This window comes from Megalobrama amblycephala, linkage group LG16 (assembly GCF_018812025.1).
Source record: "Megalobrama amblycephala isolate DHTTF-2021 linkage group LG16, ASM1881202v1, whole genome shotgun sequence".
Taxonomy (NCBI): Eukaryota; Metazoa; Chordata; class Actinopteri; order Cypriniformes; family Xenocyprididae; genus Megalobrama; species Megalobrama amblycephala.
Window position 1 is genome coordinate 268,729 of NC_063059.1, and position 23,296 is coordinate 292,024.

The following is a 23,296-nucleotide window of genomic DNA, read 5'->3' on the forward strand; positions in this document are numbered from 1 at the left end:
AAACATCCAGTTGACATTCATTTGAGTTCCCTGGTATTGATATACAATCATAAATAAACTTCTTTGATCTTAATGAGAGAAAAAAAACTATGCGAGGGCGGATTCGAACCGCTGATAATTAGAGCACGGGAGAATTTCTGACTGTATTAACGATAACTCCACCACGAGACCAATGGGGAATACTAAGACAAAATGCGGATTTGTCTAAAATATAATAGTAGTTCGATACTTATATTGTAATGTAGCTATAAGAATGAAACTATAATATTTACTGGGCACCCACCGGCAGAAACATAAATCGGCGCCTATGCACACGCCCACCCCTCAACCCTCCACACACCTCCTAACACATCACACTACACAGAGCCGCAAATCTCTGGAGGCCAAAGCGGCTGTTCATCTCGGCCTGCTCCAGCTGTTTCCGCAGATCTTCGGTCTCTCTCTTCAACTCCTCATTTTCACATAGTGATAAGTCCAGAGCTGCATTTCACTAATTCCATTCAAAAAGTGAAACTTGTATCATTCATTACACACAGACTGATATATTTCAAATGTTTATTTCTTTTAATTTTGATGATTATAACTGACAACTAAGGAAAATCCCAAATGCAGTACCTCAGAAAATTAGAATATCGTGCCACACTCTAAGTAACTACTAAGTACTACCAACTACTAGTACACTACTAAGTAACACAATCCACCATAAAACGTGCAAGAAGTAAATAAGGAACTGCTTGAAGCAAGCTAGTGGTTTGCTGGACGCTGGACACTACTTCCGCATTTGTCCACGACACTGTTGTCATGTGGTTTCTACGGTAACAAAGGGTAACTGACGTCATTGACAGGCGACTGCACTGCCCCGTGTCACTGTTTAGAATGGGAATTTTCTCATGATTTACAAGTAGTTGAAAACATTAGAGATATTGTTAGTAATCAGCTGGACAAAATATATAACACTAGCCTAGTGGTTTTTGGATATTTTACTGCGAATATCTTAAGGATTGTACCTTTAAATCCATCCCCAATGTTTAAGGTGCTTATAGTGGAATTTGATTGTTTTATGTCTTTGAAAAAATAAATAAATAACGTTTAAAATATTATGATATAATTTTTGGACCCCTGATACCAATTGATTTCGCAAATAAAAATGGTGTAGGAAAGTCTTTCCCTTTCATTGCACTTCGATACTTAACCACTAGAGGGCACATGTATTTCCTACACAGCTCTCCCTGTCAGATGCGCACAGGCGGTGTCACGGTGAGCGTCTGAACTTCAGAGCTGCGTGAAGAAAAGTAAGTTTATTTCTCATGTTCAAGTAGAAACGAGCACGTTAATGGTGTTGATGTTATTATGATGATGTGATGTTATGATGAAAATCTTGCATGTTTTTATTTGTACAATATGATATTATTCTATGTTGGGAAACTGAAAGTGAAAGTGAGATGTGAAGGCGTAACCCACACTCTGAATGTGTGCTCTGCGCTTAACCCATCTGGTTAGAGCACACACAGTAGGAGTGATGCTATGACTCACACTCACACACACACACACACACACACACACACACGCCTGAGTGATTTCAGCCTGTCCTAGAATAGATGCGCAACAGATCGGAAACCACGTGACGCGGGGTTAGTTCCACTGCGGCTATTAGATTAATGTGCTCTTTTCTCAAATGTCGCTTCTTACCTTTTCTGATTTGTCTGTTTTCCAAGTTACTGTTGTATAATCTATAAAGAAATTAATTTCTGCTTGTCTGTAGCTTACACCGTTGCTCTATAATTTACCGGCGGGTGGTTTTAATCCAGAGCTGCACAGCTGCTCGTTCAGACACTCCCTGCTCGTATCACCGAAAGACTAACTTTATTTATATCATTTATTCATAAAAACTGAGCTCCCAATATATGCTTCAGTGCGGGATATAAAGTCGTGAGAGATACATGATATTGTCGCCAAGACCGTTCAAGCATTTTCATGACATTAATTCATAAAAAGACTTTGATTCCCGAACTGGTTCTGAGGCTCGACTATCTGTCACCGGAAAACTTTTATCCGGCGTGTTGCCTCGTTACCACAACCTGTAAGTATGTTTTATTTTTTTGTGATGTGTTTTCCATTTATAGTTTCTATGTAATAGTTATTTTTATGCTGTAGCAAAGACGTAAACAAATACAGTTAGTATTTATAATTCAAACTTATTCGACAAACATCTTTTTAAAGCACCAGGGAACTACGAATGCTGATGTTTGCTGGAGTTCATGTGATCATTGATTATTCTTTGATTAACGCTTTTATGTAGTGTTTACCCACATGTTCGTTTGACTACAGGCACGATAAACACTGTCCTGTGTAAACATGGCTCTTTACTGTAGTAAAACCATGATTATTAGTCTCATAGTTCTGGCAGCAGATATTCGGCTACACTCGTTCAATAAAGACAAGACTTGCGCTTCTATACCGTCAGTATGATCACTGTAGATCAGAGTCAAATCATGTAGTATCATCTGTTAGAACGATTATATGAAATATAAATATAATATATATATTTTTAACGTTGGCTATATGAAGCTTTGTTTCTGTGGTCTTCATATTAATATCCAATATTTCAGTTTGTTATTTCTTTTCTGTATAAAAATAGTATGTGAGTACACTAAGTTCTGTTAACAGACAAACACATGTTACTGTTATAAATTACTATATATAACAATTACTCTAGATTTGTTTGCTTTATAATGTGTGTGTGTGTGTGTGTGTGTGTTTTATTGTATAATTAAATGTTCAGAGTTATTTTTATTGTAAGAAAAAAGTTATTAAACCTGTTTGGAAGACAATATTTTATTCTAACCTAATTTAATACATGATACCATATAGGCTTCCATGATAAAAGCTTCAGCAATTATCTTTAAATGAAAATTTGATACTGTCACATGCCTATATATATTGTTTAAAGTAGGACTATAAATAATTACATAATTATTAAAAACAGTTTGAAGCAGAAATATTTAAAAACTTTGTGTACTTTTAACTGTCGTTAAGCTAAAACACATTTGAAAAATTGCGCCCCTAAAGTTTTTAAAGCCTTCTTAAATTTTTCAACTTACGAGCACATGTGCTCCTTGGGAAAAATGTAAGCGTCAAGCCATGCAAGCCCTAAATACAATCTAGCTAGATCTAGATCCGTAAGATATCGGCCAGCTCTAAAAGAACACTCTTAGCCCGGATTTTATATTTACTTAAAAATATAATTACAATATACTTAAAATATTTAAGTTTGGTTGCATTACTTATAAAATATAAGTAAATTCTACTAATTTGTGGGTGTATTTGAATGTGTTAATAAATGTAAGTTAAATGCACTTAAATTATGAAGTTTTTCTCCTGACCACGCCTCCTACACACTGGTTTGCGGCAGGTAATGACGCCATTTTGTCGTGGTGTGTGTGAATTCAAGGAGCTGTTGATGAGCAGTTGGAACATTTGTTTTGGCTGCTCTACAGACATTTTTTCCTAACATTTACCTTTTTATAGTTTTTCACCAAAGGAGAAAATCACAATTTTTAAGTTACCATCATCGAGGTCAGTGTTTGTTTTAGTTGAGCTCTTGACCCTTGACTTTTTAATATTAGATTTTGATTGGGCAGTTTTAACTGCATTAAAACCATCCAGACAAGCAAAGTTAAAAGATGATCAGGTGATGTTGGTTATGTTTTCACATAATCATTATTCGATCTGAATCACTGAACTCATTTAGAGCCCAATCTCTGAGTTAGATTTACATTATTGATTACAGCAGCACTGTGATTCTACAGCACAAGATCAACTTCTAAAATACAAATTTTTTTTTAAAGTTGTCCTTATCACAAAAAAAAAAAATTATATTTTAGGCACACACAGACATCAAGAATCAGCCTGTGAATCTCAACGACGGTGACAAGCAACATATTCTGATAAACAGATCAACTCTGAACATTAGAAAACAAGCTACTAAAAAGTCACAGAAAAACAGCAACATTTAAATAGTGAGAATAAAGAAAATTACTAAGACAATTCAGCTCATAATTTATTCATGCAGCAATGCATGATGGGAGGCATGGATGAATTTTGATTGGTGGCAAGTTAACTTGCTTAGTACATTGAACTTAAATATACTAGTTGTAATAACTACAAAGTAATTAATATTACAAAACTTTTTAAGTTAAATGAACTCGAATTATTAAGTTCACATTACTTAATCATTACTTAATTTTTTTATGGCAACCAGTTTCCTCAAATTTTTTAAGTAAATTCAACTTATCCGGGCTAACAGTGAAGATAAAGCACTGAGGCATAAGAAGCAAATGACTTTCTGTTTTATAAAAAGCAGCATTTATGTTCAAAATCTCAAAAACAGGAGGAATATTAGTGCTGTTTGGTGGAAATAAAATGTAAAATGTTTAATCTCTAGCTGTAACAGTCATAACAAACATATAATCAGTGTATAGACCTCAGCAGTTTTAATTAGTAATAGGAAAAGTATTGTTTCAAGTTTTGAAGCTTAACTCTGCAGATGGCAGTAAAGATATATAGTGTTACGTGGAGTAACTGATTGCATATGCAAGAGAGATTTATTTTATTATTATTTTATTATTTTTACCTCCAAGACTGAAATGATAGAGGGGTAAGAAACTGAATGAAGACAATTGAGAGTTGTAAATAAAGTTACATATGATTAATTTGTGTTACTTTGTGTTTAACAATAAACAATACTGCAAAAAAACTGCTCTTGCAAATCATGTCATCTTATCACCCGCCCCAGCCCTTAATGTTTCGGCCCTGATGTGTTTAAATCCTAGAAATGCCCGTGTCTGTAGCAGTTTCACAGAAGGATTGTAATATTCTTTACATCTAATTTGTTTCAGACCACACACACACCAACACCCTTTTTCATGTTTATATTTATGCTATGCAATTGCTCACAGACGTGACCTGTACTTTTGTGGCCAACTTATTAAAGTTTTTTTTTTTTTGTAGCTTCACCAGTTTTCAAGGAGGATCTGGTGTTGCTGGGGCTGTGCAGGACGAGACTGCTGAAGTGAATCTAGAGGATGGCGAAGTGTAAAACAGACTGCATCGAGAGGCCTCTGTCTCTGGCATTTGAAAAGCTTGGTCGTGTTGTTGGTAGATATCCGTTTGTGTTTCTTTTATCAGCTGTATGTGTAGCTGCTTCCCTCGGAGGTGGTTTCAAGTTTCTTCAGGAGAGCAAGGCCAATGATATTGAAGAACAGTTTACACCTGTCAATGGACCTGCCAAGTTGGAAAGGGCGATCGTGGTGGAAAATTTCCCACAATCTGAAGAGTTTTCTCAGTTTCGGCTTGTGTCTGAAGGCACTTTTGCCTCTTTGATCATCACAGGCTTGCATGGTGAAAATATATTAACTGACGCTGCTTTTAATGACATTATAGAGCTAGACAGACGAGTGAAAAGTATATCGACAGGACTGAACGCTTTTGACAAGCTCTGTGCCAAAACAAAGGGAAGGTGCATGTCAAATGCGGTTTTAGACATTATAAATTACAATGCTACTGAAATCGTTTCTTCAAACATAAAATATCCAATGAATAATGGCATGTTTTTGGGAACAACCATCGGCGGTGTGGAGCTAAAGCCAAATAGCTCAGAGATCTCCAGTGCCAAAGCGGTCAGGCTTTTTTATTTCTTAGATGAGAAGAAGACAAAAGAAAACTCTGACTGGCTTGATGGCTTTCTAAAACTCCTCTCAAATGCTACAGAGCAGAAAACGGTAAGTAAAATACATTTTGTGAGTTATATCTAAACATACAGATGCCTAATGACCAGGGTTTGACACTGACAGTGTGTGTGGATTTCAGCAGGGCTTCGTGTAACTCCTTCTAGCCACTTCGGCAGGTTGAATTATATTGTAGTCTTTTAAAAAGGCATTTGAAATAAAAAAAAACTAATGCAACGTAGTGTTGTCAAAGATTTTTCAATACATGTCGATACTAAAATATCTGAAAGGCTTCCAATCCTCATTTCCCACAGAACAGACACACGATACCAGCTGCTCTTGCTCTCTGTTACAGCCCTGCCCCTGTTTTTCTTTATTTTTTTTGTTGAGAGATTGCAGGGACAGAGGCTCCTCTTTGATGGGCGGGACTCCAGTGCTGATCATGGGCTGCACCTGTGGCACTCCTATTTAAGAGGCTCATGGAATTGAGTTCACTCTCTCTCATTTTTGTTTCTGTGTCTTTGTTTGAAGAGTGGGTTGATATTTTGGTGTTCCCATTTGTTTCCACAACTCCACAAACCCCACTGTTATTTGATTTGTTGTTTTTTTTTTTATTATTCTTTAACATTTTGACCCTAGACATTAGTTGATTAACCTGAAATAAATTTATATTTTCTTTATTGAAACTTATGTTGTCAAGTGTCCTCTTTATGTTGTGATTTTGAGCCGGGTCGTAACATAAATTGGAGCCTCGTCCGGGATCAAATTCTGGCTTGGAGTTGGGGTTCTGTTACTTGTTGTTCAAGTTTTTTTTGAGAGTGGAGTGTGGAAAAGGTTTACAGTGATTGGATTATTGGAGGACTCCGGTTAGGTAGAGTGGTCCAGCTGGGTTGCTAGTCAATCCTTCCAACGGAGCACTGTTTGTTTTGTTAGTTTGTTTTGTTAGTTTGTTATTTTTGAAGGTATCCCGGGTGGAGATTTAATCTCTGTTGGGGGTACGCTATTCAGGGCCTGGTTTTTACCAGGTGACATGAAGTTTAGCGTTTAAAGTTGCTCCGAGCCTGGTAACCCTTTACTTAGATTAGAGAGGTTAGTTTTTTTTGTGTATAGTGTTTCCGGAGTTGTTCTCTAATATATCCATGCCGATTGGTGTGGTATTTAGAATCAATGACTAATGTTGGGAACTTGTGAAATATTTATTTATTTTGTGTGTGAGAGAGCAATTTTTTTTCTTATCCCCACATTCTTCAAATTGGTAAGTAATTTTACACCAGTAACTAAAGTAGGTAGGCATGTCAATATATTAGGTAACATGCAGTTTTGTGGTAACTATGTTGTTGAATGTTGTCAGCAATTCAGGTATGATTGTGTGACTTATGAGTTAGTCTCTTTTTGCAAGAGTACTATATTGTTAACATGTTACCTGTAGAGAGGGTTTTTGTAAACCTTTTTGAAATTATTTTTCTCCATGGGGGGGATTGATTTGTGACTTGTTAGTTGGTGTAGATTAAATTACCTTTGAGTAGCTTTGTGGAAATGGAGTTGTGTGTAAATTAAATTCCTTTTTTTTTGTGCAGTATATTTGAAGGATGTTGTGGTGTTAAGTGTGAACTCCTAAAGTGGCTATTGGTTTGAAAGTTTAGAGTTTTTAGCCATGGCTTCCAATGTGGAAGAATTTCTGAAAGAACCTTCGGAGGAAGCACTTGAGAAGTGCACTAAAGAGCAGCTTTTGTTGATTGCCGCTCATTATAATATAGAGCTCACTAGTAGTGATAAAAAACTTAAGGAGTCTGTCATAAAGAGTTTGAAGGGCACTTTAGAGGAAAAGGGAGTTTTAGTTGCAAAATTACAGGATCCAGGTATTGTTGACAGTGAAGTAAAGCTAAAAGAGATGGTGTTACGAGAAAAAGAGTTAGACCTGGAGGTAGTGAAGTGTCGCCTAGAACATGATAGGATAGCTTTGAAAGAAAAGGAGTTGCAAAGAGAACTAGAGTTGAGGAAACTTGAGGGACAGGAAAGAGAGCGTGAGCGTGCTTTTGTCCTTAAAAAAATGGAGTTGGATTTGGCAGGTAGGACACCTGAGGGACAGCCGCCTGTTTCACCTTTTGTGGTACCCTCTGAGTCTTCTCGAAGGGTAGAGCAAGTTTTTGATATCGGTAAGCATATTAAAATGGTTCCTCCCTTCTCTGAAAAAGAGGTAGAGAAGTATTTCTCCCACTTTGAGAGAGTTGCTACTTCATTGAAGTGGCCAAAAGACATTTGGACGTTGCTTTTACAGTGTGTGCTTACAGGTAAGGCTCAAGAGGTTTATTCATCACTCAGTTTAGAACAGAGTGCTGTGTATGATACAGTTAAAGCTTCTATCCTTCATGCTTATGAGCTAGTACCTGAAGCATATCGTCAACGTTTTCGAAATTACACCAAAAGCGACAGGCAGACGTTTGTAGAGTTTGCTCGGGAAAAGGAGAACATTTTTGTTAGGTGGTGTGCTTCCAAGCAAGTTGAGACTAAAGAGCAGCTTAGGGACTTGATTCTCTTAGAGGAGTTTAAAAATTGTGTCCCAGCAGTTCTGGCTACTTACTTAAATGAACAAAAGGTTTCCAAATTGTTTGATGCAGCTGTAATGGCTGATGAGTTTGCTTTAACCCATAAAGGGTTATATGGAAACTGTGACCTAAGAAGGAATTATCAGGGTCATAGTAAACCTGTTGTAGCAGGATCTGACTCTGTTCCAACTTCCTCTAGTAAGCTTAGTGCTGTTTCCTCCAAGGCAAATATCATCTGCTTTTATTGTAAGAAACCAGGGCATAAGATATCTGAGTGTTTTGTTCTTGGTAAGAAAGCGAAGTCAACCAAGCCAGTTGGATTGACTGCTGCATGCCATTTTCCTGTACCAAAAAGTGATGAGAGTCTTGAGTTTCAATCTTTGGAGTCGAGAGACTTGGGAGATTGTGATTATGTAACAGATTATGCTCCTTTTCTTACAACAGGAGTTGTGTCTCTACCAGGGCAAGAAAGTGGTGTTCCTGTGAGTATCCTTAGAGATACTGGAGCCTCGCAGTCATTACTACTTGAGGGAATTTTACCTCTCTCTGACCAGACTACTACAGGAGCTCATGTAAGAGGAGTTGAAATGGGTTGTACTGTTGTTCCCCTACATAGCATTGAGATAAAATCACCTTTAGTGTCTGGTCGGGTAGTGGTAGGTGTGCGGCCCTATTTGCCAATTGAAGGGGTTTCCTTCATTTAAGGCAATGATTTGGCTGGTGTTAGAGTCACACCTAATCCTCAAGTTATTGAGGTGCCGGTGTCAAGCGGGAGCTCTGATCTGTCTCAGTCTTTTCCTGATGTTTTCCCAGTATGTGCAGTGACCCGGGCTATGGCTAAACAGACTTTTAAATCCACAAATGAAAGAGGTGCAGATTTTAATTTTGATCTGGCTGATACCTTTTTGGGGGAGTCTGGTGGGAAGGAGGTAGATAAGGATGTGCCCATGGAATTTTCCATAGTGATGGGTAAGGAAGAGCTAGAAACATCCCAGGAAATTCCTCCTAAAGAGTCTTTAATTACCAGAGATCAACTCATTTTAGAGCAGAGTAAAGATTCTTCTTTATCTTCTCTGTTTGAGTAAATGGGCACTGAACAAGAGGTAAATGAGCTGTCATCTGGTTATTTTCAGAAGGATGGGGTCCTAATGCGAAAATGGCACCCACAATCATTATTCAGACAAGATGAGTGGAGCAATGTCTTTCAGATTGTGGTACCTCAGCTTTTTCGTGCAGAGATTCTCAAGTTAGCACATGATTGTAGCATGGCAGGACATCTTGGTGTGAATAAGACATATAATCGTATATTGCAAAATTTCTATTGGCCTGGTTTAAAAAAAGATGTAATAGCTTATTGCAGGACCTGTCATGTTTTCCAGGTAGCTGGTAAACCAAACCAGACTATACCCATTGCTCCTTTGCATCCTATTCCAGCTTTTGAGGAGCCATTTGGTAGAGTTTTAGTAGACTGTGTTGGTCCTTTGCCTAAAACCAAACATGGCAACCAATATTTACTGACTGTTATGTGTGCTTCTACTCGCTTTCCAGAGGCTATTCCTTTAAGGAAGATAACAGCTCCTGTGGTAGTGCAGGCCTTGTTGAAGTTTTTTTCAATTTTCGGGCTTCCTAAGACTGTTCAGTCCGATCAAGGATCCCATTTTATGGCTAGGATTTTTAAGCAGGTGCTGGATCAGTTAGGAATTTTGCATTACCATTCTAGTGCCTACCACCCAGAGTCCCAAGGGGCTCTTGAGAGGTTTCACCAAACCTTGAAAGCAATGTTAAAAACCTACTGTCTTGAGTTTCAGCGGGACTGGGATGAAGGGGTACATCTCATGCTTTTTGCAGCCAGAGAAGCTGTGCAGGATTCTCTGGGGTTTAGCCCTGCTCAATTGGTCTTTGGGCATGATGTCCGTGGCCCTTTGAAGTTGTTGGAGAAGTGGCTGGCTGAAGCAACAGATTCTTCCAACTTACTGGACTATGTTAGCAACTTCCGATATCGACTTAGTAAAGCCTGTGAAATTGCTCGTTCAAATCTCGCTGGCTCACAGAAAAGGATGAAGGCGTGGTATGATAAGCGGGCTAAAAAGCGATCTTTTTCAGTAGGAGATCAAGTTTTGGCTTTGCTTCCTGTCCATGGTTCTTCGTTGCAGGCACGTTTTTCAGGGCCATACACAGTAGAACGCAAGGTTAGTGATCTTGACTACGTCATTTCTACTCCAGGTAGACGAAAGAAAAATCGTCTCTGTCATATTAATATGCTGAAGGAGTATTTTGTTAGAGAGGGTAGTTCTGATTTAATTAAGAATGTGGTGTTACCTTGTGCTTCAGTTATTTCAGAGGAACTCTGTGAAGTGGTGGTTCCTGCACCCCAATTGAATAATTCTGAAATTCTTTTTAATCTTGAGGCTCATCTTTCTTATTTACCTCAGGTTGAAAGGTCTGTTCTCGAAGAGCTGATTAGTTCCTATGTTCCCTTGTTTCCAGATGTGCCTAGCCAAACTAATCTTGTTGTGCATGATATTGATGTTTCAGGAGCTGCTCCCGTGAAGCAACATCCCTACCGGGTTGGTCCTGAAAAGCGTGCACTGTTGAATAAGGAAGTTGCCTATATGGTTGAACATGGAATTGCCGTACCAAGCCAAAGTGCCTGGAGTTCTCCTTGTATTTTGGTGCCAAAGTCTGATGGGTCCATGAGGTTCTGTACAGATTTTCGTAAGGTTAATGCTTTAACCAAAGTAGATTCTTATCCTTTGCCCCGATTGGATGACTGCATTGACCGTGTGGGTTCTGCCAGGTATGTAACCAAGTCAGACCTTTTAAAAGGTTACTGGCAGGTTCCCCTCTCTGACAGAGCCAAAGAGATTTCAGCGTTTGTGACTCCAGATGGGTTATGGGAATACCGGGTTATGGCTTTTGGAATGCAAAATGCCGCATCTACCTTTCAGAGGTTAGTTAACCGAGTGATATCTGGGTTAGACAATTGTGAAGCCTATCTGGACGATATTGTGGTGTATAGTCCTGATTGGAGTAGTCATGTAGCTCAACTTAAAGCTCTTTTAGACCGTTTGTTGGCTGCTAACCTGACTGTTAACCTAGCCAAGTGTGAGTTTGCCAAGGCTACCATTACCTATTTGGGCAAAATTGTGGGGCAGGGTCAAGTTCGGACTGTGAGGGCTAAAGTTGAAGCTATAGATCGTTTCCCTGTTCCTCAGTCTCGTAAGGATCTAAGGAGGTTTTTGGGTATGACTGGCTATTATCGTGCCTTTTGTCCCAATTTTGCGACTGTAGTGAATCCTCTTACAGATTTGTTAAGTCCAAAAACTGACTTTGTGTGGACAAATAGTTGCCAGCAGGCATTTGATAATGCCAAGGCCCTGTTGGTCAATGCCCCCATCTTGGCAGCGCCGAATTTCGAAAAGGCTTTCAAACTGGCAGTAGATGCAAGTGAGACTGGTGCAGGAGCCGTTCTTCTGCAGGATGACGATCAAGGTATTGAACATCCAGTTTGCTTCTTTTCTAAAAAGTTTAATTTCCATCAAAGAAACTATCCGGTAATTGAGAAGGAGGCTTTGGCGTTAATCTTGGCAATTCAGCATTTCGAGGTTTATTTGAGTAGTGGCAACCCAATTGAAGTGATGACTGATCATAATCCATTAGTCTTTTTGCAGCGGAGTTGCAACACGAACCAGCGTTTGATGAGATGGAGTCTGTTTTTGCAGTCTTATCCTTTACAGATTCATCACATTAAAGCAAAGGAGAATGTTTTAGCTGACGCACTGTCTTGTGGGTAATATCGTATTATGCTCCTGCCTTTTTTTTTTTTTTTTTTCAACAGTTTCTACCTGTGGATTTGTTTTTTGTAAACATGATACTTTAGGAGGTGTCAATTTTGATAAGTAGGTATATATATTTGCTATATACATTGATTTATTATTTTTTTTTGTTTTGACTCTTTAACATTCAATGTGTTAAATTTGAAATTATTTAACGTTTTGTGGGTGGAGGTGTTACAGCCCTGCCCCTGTTTTTCTTTATTTTTTTTTTGAGAGATTGCAGGGACAGAGGCTCCTCTTTGATGGGCGGGACTCCAGTGCTGATCATGGGCTGCACCTGTGGCACTCCTATTTAAGAGGCTCATGGAATTGAGTTCACTCTCTCTCATTTTTGTTTCTGTGTCTTTGTTTGAAGAGTGGGTTAATATTTTGGTCTTCCCATTTGTTTCCACAACTCCACAAACCCCATTTCCAACAGTTATTTGATTTGTTTTTTTTATTATTCTTTAACATTTTGACCCTAGACATTAGTTGATTAACCTGAAATAAATTTATATTTTCTTTATTGAAACTTATGTTGTCAAGTGTCCTCTTTATGTTGTGACTTTGAGCCGGGTCGTAACACTCTCTCTCATCTCTCCGACAGCGAGACGACACACAAACCCTCCTCTCACTCATTTCATTTGCTCCGGATAAATATTGTTGGTGTTACAGGGCTTGAATTTCAGCGTGGGATTGCGCCTATTGCGCATAATTTTACTCATTCCTGCAGATTTTGTTCTCACACCCAAAGTGCGTGAGCATAGACCGCCTCGTAGTACTAAACTGAGCCCTTTTCGCTGCTTAAACAGTCAAATACACACAAAATAATGTCAAAATGCTGATCTCTGTGAGTATTCATGTAAACACAGTCAGCTTTGCTTTAAGTGAACGTAAACAGTTGAGAAAACGCATGTGTATCAGTATAATGGATCCGTGCATCAGGTCTTAAAGTGACAGCAGCCTAATATACCTGCTGCCAAATTATGAGATAATTTTAAAAATATCTATATGGCATGTCAGAATTGTGGCCAGTGAAATTGCTGAGTGGCTTGTAACTTTGGAAAACCACTAAAAGTTGAATGTCAAGCCCTGTTAATGACCAATGTATGTGCAAATGTACCTCATATGACATTAATATACAGTAATCATTTCCAAAAGTCATTTGTACAGCAATTGAAAGATACCAAGATAATGAACTATATTTGTTGGATTTTTCTGCCTTGTCATGTCCTGTCATAATTTATAATAATTAGTTCTGCATTGTGAATCCACTCAATGAAACACATTTATGTATACAGTAATTATACTGAACAGTGTTTTATTATTGTATTTTTTTCTTCTTCATTTCTACAGGTCCATGTGTCTTACTTTACATCAGTATCAAGACAGAATGAGCTCGAGACCAATTCAGACTCCATCATCCCCCTCTTCTCTGTTACGTATTCCCTGGCCATTACCATTTCAATTATGTCTTGTTCAAGGTATAAAGACTTAAAAATAATCACATTATCACATGTCTCTAGCACTAGCTATGTCATTTATCCCTCATCTCCTTCCACAGGTTAGACAGTGTCAGGACGAAGGTGTGGGTGGCCACGTTCGGCGTCGTCTCCGCTGGTTTGGCCGTGTTGGCCAGCTTTGGACTGCTGCTGTTCTGCGGGATGCCGTTTGCCATGACCGTGGGCTCAGCCCCCTTTCTGATCCTTGGTAAGTTCATTCATTTCATCAGTAGGAGGTGTCTCACAGCTGATGCTCACTGTCTCTGTTTTCCTCCAGGTGTTGGTGTAGATGACATGTTCATTATGATCTCCTGCTGGCAGAAGACTGAAGTTAATAAAGCTGTTGAGGTTCGTTTAGCAGAAACGTATAAAGAGGCCGGCGTGTCCATCACTATCACCACGCTGACAGATGTGATGGCTTTCTACATCGGTCTCATGACGCCCTTCCGCTCAGTCCAGTCTTTCTGCATGTACACCAGCACAGCTCTTCTCTTCTGCTACATCTTCAACATCACCTTCTTCGGCGCGTGTCTCGCACTCAACGGACGGAGAGAGAAAGGCAACAGGCACTGGCTGACCTGCATGAAAGTCCCAGAAGCCACTGGTGATGGTGGAGGTTGTTGTGTCGGTGGGGCGTATGATAAAATCACACAGAAGGAATTCGAAATGCCAGTGGATTCATTCTTTAAAAACTATTACGGCCCTTTTCTGACAAGAGCGTGGGTTAAGACACTCGTGTGTGTGATCTATGCCGGGTATTTGGCAGTGAGTATCTATGGATGCTTCCAAATGCAGGAAGGTCTAGATCTGAAACATTTAGCAGCAGACGGCTCATATGTTGGCAGTTACTATGACAAAGAAGATGAATTCTTCTCTTCCTATGGTCCCAATGTCATGTTAGTTATAAAGGATGAAGACTTTCAGTACTGGAACCCAACTGCTCGCAAAAGTCTCGACTTGTGTTTGGAGAATTTTCAGAATCTGACAATGGCTCGTTCAGGCATTCCGCCTGTTTCTTGGCTGAATTCATACATGCAGTTTGGACAGAGAGCGGGTGTCAATTTAGACAATGAAATGCAATTCAAAAGCTATTTAACTGCATTTCTAAATCAGTCTGGATTTAGTCAAGACGTTAATTTCACTAACAGTCAAATTCATGCATCACGAATGTTCATTCCGACTGTGAACATCCGCACAGCGGTCGATGAGAAGAACATGCTGAATGCATTTAGAGAAACCGCAGAAAAATGTGGGAAGTTGCAGACGCCCGTTGATCTGATAGTGTACCACGCTGCTTTCATCTATTTCGACCAATATGCCGTCATCATCAGCAATACAATCCAAAACTTAGTGGTCGCTACATGTGTGATGTTAGTCATTTCACTCCTGTTGATCCCAAACCCTCTCTGCTCTCTCTGGGTTACTATTTCTATCGCATCTGTCATTGTGGGAGTGGCCGGATTCATGGCATTGTGGGATGTTAGTTTAGACTCCGTATCCATGATTAATCTTGTTATTTGTATCGGGTTTTCTGTCGACTTCTCTGCTCACATATGCTATGCTTTTGTGTCGAGTGAACAGTCCTCAGTGAATGAGAAAGCCACGGATGCCCTCACTAAACTGGGCTATCCCATCATTCAGGGGGCCGTGTCCACTATCGCAGGAGTGGTGGTGCTCTCGACTGCCAAAAGCTACCTCTTCAGGACCTTCTTCAAAATCATGTTCTTAGTCATTCTGTTCGGGGCCGTCCATGGCCTTGTGTTCATACCGGTGTTCCTGACCTTCCTCAGCACTTGTAGTAGCAGTCAAGAAAAAAACAAGACAAATCTTCCGAAGCAAAACCACATGACTGCTTTTCCTCAACATTCACTTGTGAGTCAGAACGAGTCTGCCGATCCTGACTGTTACTGAGCGTATACTTTTCAGAAAAAATTCACCTGCAGAATTTATTCTTCAAGCTGAATTTCTCAATATACTATTGTGCTCTCGTATTTTGTGTATTTAATCAAGTTTATCTTTTTATTTTCATCCTTGTCAGTATTATTTTCATCCTTGTCAGTATTATTTTCATCCTTGTTATCAATATTATTTTCAATGCAGTTCTGCTGAATTTGCACATCTATTCGTTTTAACTCATGAATACTGACACAACTTCACATTTGTAATCCAGTTACGCTCAAGTACATTGATTAAACCACATTACTAAACATTGGGAATTTATGTTTGGAATTAAAAGAACAGCGTAACTGTCACTGAAGTGAACGAGTGAGTAATTTATGACAGTATTTGCACGAATGCATAAACACCTCTGCCGCTGATATTCTCTGCTGTCTCTGCTTGTTTGCAGTGTAAGAGTAAATAAAAAACTGGTGCTTTATATTAGGACAGTGTTTTCTTTATTTAAAACACAATGTGTGTTTGAGGAGAAGAGTGTCTTTGTCTGGTATTTGCTGTCAGTCATTGCCAATACAGCCTGTGCATAACACTTTGTCTTTCATAACAAGCTTTTGGTCAAATATATTAAAGTAAAAACAAAGTGCCTATAATAACCTTTGTGACCTGTAAGTTGATAACTTGCACTTACTGCCTCATACCTCTAGAAATCTAAAACATTCACTGGTGAAACACCTCCTAACTCCATTAGAGCTTGATTTTGGTGAAATGTTCATAATATAACACAAGTGTCTGACCATACAAGCCACAATACTAACTTTGACAACAAGGTTATGGAGTCCATTTAAAGCCATATATCGCTGCAAAACAATAAAGTATTGAGAAAAAATAAATAAATAAAGGATTGCAAAAGAAAAATAAAGTAGTGCAAAAATAAAGATATAATTAATTGCAAAAATCAATGATTCTATTTGATCTCTGGACATGTTTTCCACGGTCACACCTACTCATTCATTTACAACGCTCCTTTTGTTCTGTGTTTCAGTCAAGCGTGATCTCATGATACCGTTTTCCCTCACTTTTCTGTGTTTTACTTCATGGCACTGTTTTGACGAGGGGCGTGTTCAGAGGGCCTGGCCACGCCTCCCTCGATTGATGTCATCTGCTCAAGACGCAGATCAGCACAGATGATGAAGGCCCTATAGCTGAGAGAAATAGAGTGCCCCAGGGATGACGCATTTTTATAGGCAAAATCCAGAAGCGAGTTAGCATTTTAGGACTTCTGGTTCCATCGCCGTAAAGTCATTGGGTTTTTTGAATGGGTTTTTGCTAAATCGCCTGAAATAAGGTCTGTGGTTAACAAAGCCTCTAAATACTTTCAGGTTTTGATCTATGACATAAAACACACCAGTTATAACCCTCTTGTGATTTTTTAAACCTTAATTGTATCTTAAAATCGGCGGTTGCTAACAAATTGCTAAAAGGGACTACTTCCTTTGGCGGGGACTTTAGACGTCATCATGACAAACAGGACATTTGGACAGCATTTCTCATGAAAAAGTGGATAAGTATTCATACACAGCGCAGATCATAATCATGTTTTTAAATAAAGTTGTTTTCTAAATAAAGTTTGAGGAAGTTTGGTGGTGGTGACGTTGATACGTGACCATGGTGTGCTGTAGTCTGTTTATAGCCTACTGTTAGCTTTTAATTTCTGACCACTTTATTTAGGCTTCAAAATCTATAAATGTTGTGTTAACTTGTAAAGATTATCTTGATAGAAAAAACGTGTAAGTGTCATAACCCTTTGTTAAACACAGAGCTTATTTTCTGCGATTTTCCAAAAGTCTATGGGAAAAATGAATAGGCTTTCAGTCGAGGGAACCCGTGCACCGCTAACTTCCGGGTTGGCCTACAAAAACGCGTCATCCCTGGGGCACTCTATGCGGGTGGATCGTTTCCTTGTACTCACACTTTTACTAGCATTATAATGTGCATGATTTTATTGTGTTAACTAAATGTCTATTAAAAGCGTTTGCTTTAGTTAGAGATTGTGTTAAAGTGGTGTTTATTATTAGCCATAGTCTACTCGCTAACGTGAACTATCTGAAATAGCAGCATCTGCTGTTCTTTTCTCTCAGTGTGAGTGTGCACACTTTTATAACAGTAAAATGTTTATGGTTTAATTTTGTTAACTAAATGTGTATTACCAGTGTTTGCTTAAGTTAAGGAAGTTAGGGATCAGTTAAAGTCTTTGAGGATACTCCTGAAATAGCAGCACCTGCTGTTTATTTCTCTCAGTGTGCAGACTCCTGTATGTCACTGTAATCGACTTTACCTTCATTACAATCATCATCCATCAAAACTGAATTAACAACACTGGTTTTCTTTCTTTCTTTCTTTCTTTCTTTATCTAAGTGAGAGATGCGCTGCCTTTCTAGTGACGTTAAGGGCAGTATTTTTGATTTTCTGTCGTGATTGTGAAAAATGATAATTTATGCTGAATGGAGAATTGCAGCAGAAGCTCACATCATCATTCAGGGGAAAAACTGGACTCTGTAATACAATTTTCATCTTTTCTCTGTGTAAAAACACTAAGGGAAGCCGGCTGAGGAGGTGACGGGGAGACGCCGTACAGCAAATCTAATAATGTCACTGATTGAACCCACTGCCTATAAAATAATCCCACAGCTGAGTGTTTTTGAAAGTGTTGCGTTTCGTTTGGTTCAATAATTAGCATTATATTTGCTAGTATGACTCTCAGTCGGCTTGAGAATGAGCAGAAGGGTCAATATGACTATAAAGTGCCTTTTAGTCCTCATCAGAATCACTCGGTCATCATGAATGTGATGCAAAATAATTCAGTTCTGAGGTTTGATTAGAAATGGCCAAACATTTACACACAATGATAAGTCTCTTGAAATGTGTTTTTCTCATTTTAAACCATTTTCTTTGATTGGATGTGTGCGGTTTTGACATGTCAACATTTGGCAAACCTTTTGTGTGATTTCTTTATAAAGTGAAGAGGGACAGTTAATATTGCTGGAAAGTTTGACCAGATCTCGTATAACGCATGTAAGCCTTTCTGCATGTTTGGTGGAGTGATGAATGTGTTCATTCTTGACATCAGAAGAGAGTCATTATTTCATAGAGTGAAGAAGACAGTATCAGGATTGCTCAGGGCAGACACTGGTCAGATGAGTCTCCACTGCAGGACTTCAGTTGATCCCTCTGTTCAAATCTCTTTCTGGGGTGTTGATGGTGCCCATAGAGGGTGGATGGTGTCCCCTTGGTGGTTAGTGCCCTACGCAGAGCACACATTCTGCATATATGAACAGTGGCAGAGGAACCATTGTGGAATGAAGCTTTTACTGGAAGGAAATTTTTTTTTTTTTTTTTTTAAAGCCAAAAGATTTCTAAGAAGAATAAATACATTTATTGATCTGCCATAATTTTGTGTGATTTCCTGTGAGAAAATGAGTTTATTGTTAGTTAGTTTTTCCCTGTGAGGGAAAATTCTAATTTAAAGGTAAACACAGTCGTGTTTTTTATTTTATTTTCTTTCTAAATAGAAAACATAAATCTGACACTGTCAAGTGAATATCTGAGATCTGGGTTTTGTGATTAATAGAAATGAAGTGAATTTAGAAATGTGTCTCTCACCCATCATTCCCTAGACATAATTCTCACATTTAAGCCATATTTATTGGTGAGAGGGCTGCATTTAGTATTTATTTTAATGTTTAATTCTGTGACTTTAACTTCTGGTTTAAAAAGCATTTTTTAGATTGTAATGTTCTAATGTTCTTAACCATAAAAGGAACTACAGCTGCCAAACAAAACCAGAGAGAAATGTATTCATATATTTTAAAGCAATCTAATTCAATCTTGAGCACAAAACATTTAGTCAGGAAGAAAAGAAAACCTGTAGGTTACACACACACACACACACACACACACATATATATATATATATATATGAGAGAGAGAGACTAGAGCATAGATTCCCAGAGGTCTATATTTTAGTAAATATGGGCCTTGGAAAAGGCTAGCTGACTTTATTGTGCTTTGACTACAGTAGGCAGTTCCAGTGTGGAAAACAACCATGTCACTTCTGCAGGCTTCATATTACTCTGTCACTCTTTTCACAGCTTTTGCTGTCTCTGAAACACTCACCTGGTGTTTCTCCTGCTGTTTGTCTAGCAAAAAAATCCCTCATCACTAAACGAAAGCTTAAAATGAAGGCCTGATTGAAGACAAAATAAATATTTATTTATTTACTAAGTAAATAAAGTATAAACAGTATTAATGAACAAAGCCACATATTTGTACCAGACGTGTGTGAAATTAATGTGGAACAAAAGAAATTCCCTGAACCCTAAGCAGATTTACACAAACTGAGAAAGTCAAAAAGCGTTAGGTTGTGCCCTGTTCTCCCCTACTCATTTATGCTGTGTGTATGTGTATATATATATATATATATATATATATATATATATATATATATATTTTATTTATTTCTGGACTGATAGTGGTTAATAAAGTCAAATAATTGACTCTCAGCACCTTTCTGTGCCCCGTACGGTGAACATCAGGCATGTCGAGATTCTCTATGCCATGATCACCTCTTACTCTAATTAATCAACCGTGATCATGCTAAAAATAATTATAACTGAATAAATGCAGCATTTACAACATTTTCCTGTCAAAGCCTTCAGTTTTGTTTCCTCAAATAAGAATAGTCAGGATAGTTTACCCAAAATGAAACCTTGTGTTGGCATGAGGGTGAGTCAATGATGGCAGTCTTTCTCCTGTGGCAAACTAAAAATATTTTGGAAGATGTCGGTAAGAAAACAGTTCCTCCTGGTCAATAGATTGGAAGTCAATGGGAACTGAAACCGTTTTGTTACCAAAATATTGTTTAAAGGAAGTTATATGGGTTGAGAAACACACGAGGATGAGTAAATGATGACCAAATGATCATTTGTGGGGGAACTAACCCTTTTACATCATGCAGAGATTTTATTTAGACACCCAACTAAAACTCTGAAAACGTGCAATTTCAGCTCAATTCAGTTTAACGCTAGAATGAGCAGGTTAACTGAAGAACTAGACACACACACTCATATAGTGCACACGTGTATTCCTCTGCAGTAAAACATTACACTTCAAATGTGTATGTTTCATATTCAGCTGCTGCTGCAAATATTGTTTTAGTTGTTTATTAAACTTCCTCAGTGGAAATCGCAAATGTTCACTGGACTGCTGAAAGAAGCCAAGGCCAATGACAGATTGTTGTTTGCTGCACTTAGTTACATGATCTTTAGAAAAAATAAACAGGATAATAGAAGTGAAGAAAGCTTGTTCAAGCTGACTTTGTGTTGACTTATGTTTTATAAGATATTATTATTATTATTATTATTATTATTACCTTTCTGGAAAATCCATCAATGCCACCAAAGTTGGTACTGAGGACCCTTTTTTCTTTGTCTGATTCTTTGTCTTAGAAAACTAGCATTAATCTATAGTTCAGGTACTACTGATCATACTATGGTGGCAACACACACACACACACACACACACAGACACACACACACACACACACACACACTCGTAATTATAGTGTAATGTAATTTTAATGGATATAGCCAGTGTGGTGTAGGGGTAATACTTCATTAATGTCTTGACTCAGATATTCTGACTCAATTAACATATACCCCATTGACTAAACAGCACTGATTTTGACATTGAAGTGTAAAATTTGCTTTGGTGACTTTCACCCCCACAATCAAAGGAAAAACATGGCCATCATCTGTTCCCAACAGACTGAAAGGAGCCAGATACCCAGAATTCAACAATCTGGGGTGAGATATAACCCCATAAATAGACCCATATATCTAACTATAAATCCTACAAACCCTATATCTCACTGACACTCTTGACCTGCCAATCAGGGGCACAACACCCATAAACTCAGCAATAAAAACAGACATTGACCACCACTGGCCTGCCAATCAATGCTCACAGCACTCATGAAACATATTTGAGATCCACTGACCAGTCAGATTGAGTGACAACACACAGAAAATTAGGGGTCATAAATTAGGGTAATAAATCATCATTCTGACAGTCTATGATACTCTACTGACGTAAACCTAAGCCTGTTGTGAAGCTCAACGTGAAGTATGACGTATTACAGTTTTTTCAGTTGCTAACAAGTGTTTAGCAATACTTAAAGTACTTTTTCTAAACTCTTAACACAGCAACACACATTCATCACACAGTTAGCCAAATAGTTAATTTTCTGCCCTAAACCATATTTTGTTATATAAACACAAACTCCACATTTCAAAACGCTAAAAACCTTTTTCAACACATACTAACTCTATCAAAACACAGCAAACCTGATTTAAAATCGAGTCGTTCTGTCAAACACTAGTTTTGGAAAATTTTCAGAATCTGACAATGGCTCGTTCAGGCATTCCGCCTGTTTCTTGGCTGAATTCATACATGCAGTTTGGACAGAGAGCGGGTGTCAATTTAGACGATGAAATGCAATTCAAAAGCCATTTAACTGCATTTCTTAATCAGTCTGAATTTAGTCGAGATGTTAATTTCACTAACAGTCAAATTCATGCATCACGAATGTTCATTCCGACTGTGAACATCCGCACAGCGGTCGATGAGAAGAACATGCTGAATGCATTTAGAGAAACCACAGAAAAATGTGGGAAGCTGCAGACGCCCGTTGATCTGATAGTGTACCACGCTGCTTTCATCTATTTCGACCAATATGCCGTCATCATCAGCAATACAATCTAAAACTCCTCTCTGGGTGACTATTTCTATCGCATCTGTCATTGTGGGAGTGGCCGGATTCATGGCATTGTGGGATGTTAGTTTAGACTCCGTTTCTATGATTATTCTTGTGATTTGTATCGGGTTTTCTGTCGACTTCTCTGCTTACATATGCTATGCTTTTGTGTCGAGTGAACAGTCCTCAGTGAATGAGAAAGCCACGGATGCCCTCACTAAACTGGGCTATCCCATCATTCAGGGGGCCGTGTCCACTATCGCAGGAGTGGTGGTGCTCTCGACTGCCAAAAGCTACCTCTTCAGGACCTTCTTCAAAATAATCAATTCACCTGCAGAATTTATTATTCAAGCTTAATTTCTCAATATACTATTGTGCTCTCGTATTTTGTGTATTTAATCAAGTTTATCTTTTTATTTTCATCCTTGTCAGTATTAATTTCATCCTTGTCAGTATTATTTTCATCCTTGTTATCAGTATTATTTTCAATGCAGTTCTGTTGAATTTGCACATCTATTTGTTTTAACACATGAATACTGACACAACTTTAGTTTTGGAACCCAGTTACGCTATATTACTAAACATTGGGAATTTTTGTTTGGAATTAAAAGAACAGCGTAACTGTCACTGAAGTGAACGAGTGAGTAATTTATGACAGTATTTGCACGAATGCATAAACACCTCTACCGCTGATATTCTCTGCTGTCTCTGCTTGTTTGCAGTGTAAGAGTAAATAAAAAACTGGTGCTTCATATTAGGACAGTGTTTTCTTTATTTAAAACACAATGTGTGTTTGAGGAGAAGAGTGTCTTTGTCTGGTATTTGCTGTCAGTCATTGCCAATACAGCCTGTGCATAACACTTTGACTTTCATAACAAGCTTTTGGTCAAATATATTAAAGTAAAAACAAAGTGCCTAAAATAACCTTTGTGACCTGTAAGTTGATAACTTGCACTTACTGCCTCATACCTCTAGAAATCTAAAACATTCACTGGTGAAA

At 38.3% G+C, this 23,296-nt stretch overlaps 1 protein-coding gene across 3 annotated transcripts; it reads left to right on the top strand.

Moving 5' to 3' along the window:
- Positions 1 to 1,189: 1,189 nt before the first annotated feature.
- Positions 1,190 to 22,724, top strand: LOC125248450 (patched domain-containing protein 3-like). 3 transcript variants are annotated; one of them, XR_007180312.1, is made up of 6 exons: positions 1,190 to 1,292; positions 5,011 to 5,780; positions 13,444 to 13,571; positions 13,652 to 13,797; positions 13,867 to 15,561; positions 22,663 to 22,724. XR_007180312.1 is itself a non-coding variant. In XM_048160326.1 (5 exons), exons 2-5 carry the CDS (start codon positions 5,085 to 5,087, stop codon positions 15,498 to 15,500), a joined length of 2,604 nt encoding a protein of 867 aa, XP_048016283.1. In that variant the 5' UTR covers positions 1,190 to 1,292; positions 5,011 to 5,084; the 3' UTR covers positions 15,501 to 15,971. The 3 variants fall into 3 exon arrangements, 2 of the variants coding, with proteins under 2 accessions (XP_048016283.1, XP_048016284.1); XM_048160326.1 differs by lacking the exon at positions 22,663 to 22,724 and having other exon boundaries at positions 13,867 to 15,971; XM_048160327.1 differs by lacking the exons at positions 1,190 to 1,292; positions 22,663 to 22,724 and adding an exon at positions 1,516 to 2,080 and having other exon boundaries at positions 13,867 to 15,971.
- Positions 22,725 to 23,296: the final 572 nt, after the last annotated feature.

What these genes read in the sequence shown, in the direction of transcription:
- LOC125248450 (XM_048160326.1), top strand. Translation starts at nt 5,085, where the DNA reads ATGGCGAAGTGTAAAACAGACTGCATCGAGAGGCCTCTGTCTCTGGCA. An exon ending in ATGCTACAGAGCAGAAAACG is followed by an intron (nt 5,781 to 13,443) that starts GTAAGTAAAATA and finishes TCATTTCTACAG; the next exon opens with GTCCATGTGTCTTACTTTAC. An exon ending in TCAATTATGTCTTGTTCAAG is followed by an intron (nt 13,572 to 13,651) that starts GTATAAAGACTT and finishes CTCCTTCCACAG; the next exon opens with GTTAGACAGTGTCAGGACGA.